A 5,478-nucleotide genomic window follows, 5' to 3' on the forward strand; every position below is an offset into this window, starting at 1 on the left:
AACCAATTGAAACAACAACCTGCAGCAGAAGGCTAAAATCCTTACCCTACCCTTGGCTGTTAAGGATAGTATCGGTGCAGACATTTTCCATTATAGTAAACAGATTTTCATTAGACACATTAGGTAACACACAGCACATACAAGTAATACAGAAAACAGACACAAGAGTGCTTTAATTATAATTTCAGAAAAAAAAAAAAAATTCTTGTTACAAAAGAAATGTAATACTAGAGCACTGGGACTAGTTTGTTCTCTTTGTACTTGTACATGAAACAATGCAGGAACTGTGTTAAGCACAAACCTGATATGTGCCAAACTGTGTTCTTTGGAGTTGAATCGAGGTTGTTTTCACAGCCTAAGTTTCCAGTCCAGCTCATTATGAATGACGGTCTATCTTTTTGTTCATGGTTCTGAGGATGGTGTTGTTTTTATGGTTTTCTTGCTTCCCTCTTAGATGACAGATTTCCATCTGCAGTCAAGTTGTAACACTGGATGTAGCTCACAAGCAATGGAAGCCTGTTTATGTTCCACTTTCAGTGCACAGTGAAGGGTCATGGGTCTTAATTCATGCAGCTTTGTTTATTCCAACAGTGACAAAATTAAATATACAGTAAAAGATGAATACAAATTGAGAAGCTGAGAAGCTGGGGAAAAGCCGCTTATTAAAGCTAAGGAGGAGAAACAGCTTTCTAGAAGTGAGTTCAATGGGAGCACAGCAACGTGAACTTTGTGGGTCCCTTTGCTATTTTAGCTCTGCAAGCTGTGTGTAATTCCTGCTAGACCAACTCTAAGAAAAGGAATGGTGATTTAATCTCACAATGTGGAATGTCGGAAAGACCGGGAGTGGTTTGCTCAACTCATTTGAAAGGTACCTTAGATAGGGAGAAGGTTTTATGAAGAAAAGCTGTGCAGGCTAGGCAGAATAAAAGGAGCAATGGAAGGAGCACTGGATATTATGCTGTAAGTTGAAGCACTTCTTTTGGATAACCAACAGAACAAAAAAAGGCGCTTTTTTCTTGGTTTTTACTGAAAAGAGGAAGTTTTAAAAGTGTACAGAAGAGTGAGGCACAGTTAGGTGGTAAAAAGTCTCTTCATCAGATAAAGTCTGCTGTACTGAGATTCTTAACAAAATATTGGGGGAGAACAAGAGAAGGAGGAAGACAATTGCACTGCCTCCACCTTCCCAGAGGTGACATTCCTTTTTTTCATCTGATCAAGAGAATGAAAAATGAACTTCATTCCTCCCACTTCTGCAGTCTCTGTGACTATGGAGAGGCAGCACTGACCTAATGGCATTCACAGGCAATTGAAACTGGCCACCCCCAACCCTTAAGGAAATGCTTCTCAGTGCAGGCAAGAAGATGAGAAACAAAAAAAGATGCTGGTGCCCAGCAAAGCTGATAGCATGCATTGCCAGAATATCTGTGTTCCTACACCATCTCCTTGCTCTCCAGATTACTTAGAGAGGACACCTACTACAAACACAATCACCTCCCTGTCTTCTTCCTTTCAAAAGCTGTAATATGCCCCAAAAATCCTTTACCCCACTTTTAAACCAAAAACTTTTGTTACTGGCTCGCATCTGAGCCAACAGTGTGTTTGTGATTCCTGGATCTCCTTTGGGCACTAGAGCCTTCTCTGGTCCTTTCCACTCCCACTTTTTGAAGTGACAACAGGATCCCAGCAGTAGGCATACTTGAAGAAGCTAGTGCCAGAAGGCTGCTCTCTGTAATTGTGGATGCAGGAATATTGAATTAGCTTATGATCTTTAAAACCTGCCTCTGCATCAGCTTACCAGAGAGGCTATCATTTTTAAAACACAAATGAACATTCATATTTTTATCCTTTTCCTTGAGTGTGAAAATATTGTTTATTGTTTTCTTACACCTAAGAAAGTTTAAAGGAAATGGGGAGCCAGTAAATCCTGAAACTGGGGAATTATTTCAAAACTGTTGTTTTCCTGGATTCTTTCATGCAAATTTTTATCACTAGGTAGCACAACTCAGCCAGATTCAACATCATGCAGATTCCAGATACAGCAAGCATGAAAATAGTAAATGTGGTTTTCTCAGTGGGCCGAGAAACAAAACAATCCACAGTGTTGGGGCAGGGCCAAGCATCGCACTTCACCAGGCGAGGCATCTGGTAGCCATCGTACATGTAATAGAAAACGTACATGAAGACGGCTTCAAAGACGATCCTGAAGAAGATGCTGCTAGTGTATGTCCACCACAAGGGGCCCCGAATGTGAATCTTTTCATTTTTTAGCTCTTCAATATCAATTTTCTCACCATTTCTGAACCGCCTTTTCTTCTCATGCCTGGTGTAAGCCACATGCATGGCCACAAGCAGCGCAGGTGTGGAGACAAAGATCAGCTGCAAGGCCCAGAGTCTGATGTGAGAGATGGGGAAAAAGTGATCATAGCAAACATTTCTGCAGCCAGGCTGAAGTGTGTTGCAGACAAAATCTTGCTGTTCATCTCCCCAGACTCTTTCTGCAGCCACAACCAGGATCATGATACGGAAGATGAAGAGGACTGTGAGCCAGATCTTCCCGATACTCGTGGAGTGCTTATTTACACCTCCCAAAACAGCCTGCAGAGTTCCCCAGTCCATCTTCTTTTCTGTGTCCTTCTACCTGCAGGATGACACAATACACAGAATGGTCACTTTTTAAATTGTGAAAAATCAGATCTAGACCTCTGAAAAAGAGAACTGCCTCTAGTATTTTTTTACAGAATTTCTTTACCAACACCACAGCCCTAGAAGGCTGAGCTGCTTTGTCTCGGAGGTAAGTACTACTTGGCCTTCTTCAGCAGAAGTCCTCGCTCCACCCAGACACCTCCAGCAGGCCTCCAAGGCTTTCTGTTGCAGCTCAGACAAGGCCCTTAATCTCAAAAGTACAACGTTTGAATTTGCCAACACTGGTGAGAAGCCTCAAGCCAGCTCTGTCCGGGTCGCATGCTTGTATAGCACAAACCAGCAGACAAAGGCGGATAGAGCAGAGCCTGCCCTTCCACATTTATTGCTAGGTCATCCAAAAAAGGAGGCAAGCAGAGTCACAGAGTTGAGAAGAAAAAGCCCTCAGCTCTAAAGAGTTTATGTTGATTTTCTAGATGCCATTGCACTCCAGCAGAATACAGATAGTCAAACTTCAGAGAAGCTTCATTTCAGCTTTCCTTTCAGTTTTCCTTTTAGTTTTAAAAACTAAAATCCACACTCTTTCCCCTTTTGAAAGCAAGTTTTACTGAAGTTCAGACTTCAGTCTCAAGGCTCAGCTTTCACTGATTGCAGCCATTTGGAAACTATCACTGAAGTGGACAAAACACGTTGAAACCCAAGCTGGGAACCTGCATAGCTGGTTCATCATCTCTCAAGGCTAGACTGAACTGTGCTGTGTGGGAAAGCCACACAAGGCCGTGGATAAGAGCTCCATCTCCTCTTGGCACTGGCTGTGTGCTGTGGACAGAGGTGGTACCTTGCAACGCAACACTGGCCAAAGCTTACAAAAACCTCTCATTCTCACACAGCAGAATGAGAAAAGAACTTTTTACCCTCATGTAGCTACATTGCAACCAAAGGACAAACGTGCCCCAGCACATACCCGTGGTACGAGGGCCTAGCTTGTACGGACAAGCCTGGAGGCAAGAGGGAGAGGTCAGATTTACTGTGATGCGGAAAGGTGAAATTGGGTAAGGCAAAAAAAAACAACTTTGAGAAGATGGCTGGAATTCCTGAGACTTCTCATGCTTTGTCTCTGCTGAAATTGGCATCATTTTATGCAACGTTTTACACTGATCTAACCTGCAGGCTATGATCAGATACCTGCATCGTTCTGGTAAGAATTTCCTCATGTCTGTTGCATAGTCATTAAAATATAGTCAATGAAACCTTCACAAGAGGCTAATCAGAATTGAAGGAAAGTACTGGAAGTGCATATCGCTGAACCGAACAGGTTCCAAATGCCGTCTCACACTGCAGTTTTGAATCAGTGCTGAAAATTTGGGGGGGAAAAACTTTTCTCCCTGCTCATCTGCCACGACAGAAACACTGCAATTGGCCGTAGGGAGCCTGTCTACCCGGACACCCAACTTGCCAACCAAGACTCCATTACTGAAAACCACTCCAAATCTCCACTCTGGGGTTAGTAGCTGTATCCCAGCCTCTCCCTCCCTCCACGCCGACCTTTGTCCCGCCGAGTTCCCGCGCGGTTGCGAGCCTTCAGCGGTGGCAAGCAGCAGGATTGCCGTCCGCTCCTGTCAGCGGGCACAGCTGGCAAGCACCGGCTTTGGCTCGGAGGTCCAACGGCTCCTCCCGGGACAGGCTGTGCGGTCCGAACGTCCCGGCCGGCCGCAGTCACAGCCCCTGGCCCGCTACCCCGCCGGTCCCGGGGCTGGGGGCTGACAGCGCCCGCCCAAGCACGGCTTGCCGGGGGTCGGGGCCGCGGCGTGCCTGCCCCAGCCCCGCAGTGCTCCTCTCCGAGCGCAGCCCCGCCGGGACCGCCCCGACCCGAGCCCCACTCGGGCACTCTACACGGATCGCCACCCACTCGGAGGGGCGCACAATCCCGATCCCACTGGTGCGGCACGCGGGAGCCGCTCCGGACCTTCACCTGGCACGGCCAGGCAGGACACGAGGAAGCCGCTCTGGACCTTCAGTGGCACACCTGGGCAGGACACGCGAGAGCTGCTCCGGACCCTCTCCTGGCGCGGGCAGGACACGCGGGAAGCGACAGGCGCCGCACTGCTCCGCTCCCAGGTCCGCCGGTACCTGCGGAGCGGGCACCCCCAGCCTTGCCGCCCCAGAGCTTTAAGGTCCCTCCCCGTTCATCTGCCGCCGCTTTTAACCCGCCCCTCGCCCGCCCCCGCCCGCGCCCCGCCCCTCGCCCGCCCCCGCCCGCGCCCCGCTCCTCCGGCCGCCCGTGGAGGCGGCGGTGGGAACCCGGGGCGGGGCGGGGCCGGGGGGCTGAGCCGGGGCCGCCGGCGCTGGGCTCTGCCGTGCCCGCGGGGCGGGAGCGGCTGCGGGCGGAGCGGGGCTGGGGACGGTACCCTCCGGCGGAGCGCCCTCGGGTTCGCCCGGGACGTCCATGAACAGAGGGCGCGCATCGGGCGGAGCGGACCCGGTACCCTGCAAATACCGCCCTGCACCGGGATTGATTGCCAAGTGTTGGCAGAAGACATGTCCCGGAGGGAAATCCAGTCCCGCGGGACACTCCGAAACTGCCCCAGAGCCGTGGCAGCTGGAAGAAATCGTCACCGTGAGAAAGTTCGGGCAATGGTCAGATAAAACGTAGCTCCCATAGATTTTCTCTATGGAGAGGTAGAGCTAGAGAACGAAACCTCAGAGACCTTCTTAGAAGGCCTGAGTTTGGAAGACAAGGAATAGGTAAACTAGCTAAGGAATTGATAATGAAAAATGGATCTTGGTAGCCAGATGTATGGATGACAAGGCCATCAGGCAGCTAAGGGCAGGATAGAA

General features: G+C 49.3%; 1 protein-coding gene across 3 annotated transcripts; it reads right to left on the bottom strand.

Moving 5' to 3' along the window:
• Positions 1-261: 261 nt before the first annotated feature.
• Positions 262-4,819, bottom strand: GJB2 (gap junction protein beta 2). Of its 3 annotated transcripts, none has more exons than XM_042023907.1 (2): positions 4,667-4,819; positions 262-2,638 (listed from the first exon to the last, which is right to left on the bottom strand). In XM_042023907.1, the coding sequence occupies exon 2, from the start codon at positions 2,614-2,616 to the stop codon at positions 1,939-1,941; it is 678 nt and encodes a 225-aa protein (XP_041879841.1). In that variant the 5' UTR covers positions 2,617-2,638; positions 4,667-4,819; the 3' UTR covers positions 262-1,938. The 3 variants fall into 3 exon arrangements, with proteins under 3 accessions (XP_041879841.1, XP_041879839.1, XP_041879840.1); XM_042023905.1 differs by having other exon boundaries at positions 4,613-4,819; XM_042023906.1 differs by having other exon boundaries at positions 4,607-4,819.
• Positions 4,820-5,478: the final 659 nt, after the last annotated feature.

Source organism: Corvus kubaryi, unplaced genomic scaffold (assembly GCF_017639235.1).
Source record: "Corvus kubaryi isolate FWS band 111438036 unplaced genomic scaffold, C.kubaryi_AGA036_p1.0 37256, whole genome shotgun sequence".
NCBI classification, from domain to species: Eukaryota; Metazoa; Chordata; class Aves; order Passeriformes; family Corvidae; genus Corvus; species Corvus kubaryi.

Coding starts and splice junctions, on each gene's coding strand:
- GJB2 (XM_042023907.1), bottom strand. CDS start 2,616: ATGGACTGGGGAACTCTGCAGGCTGTTTTGGGAGGTGTAAATAAGCAC.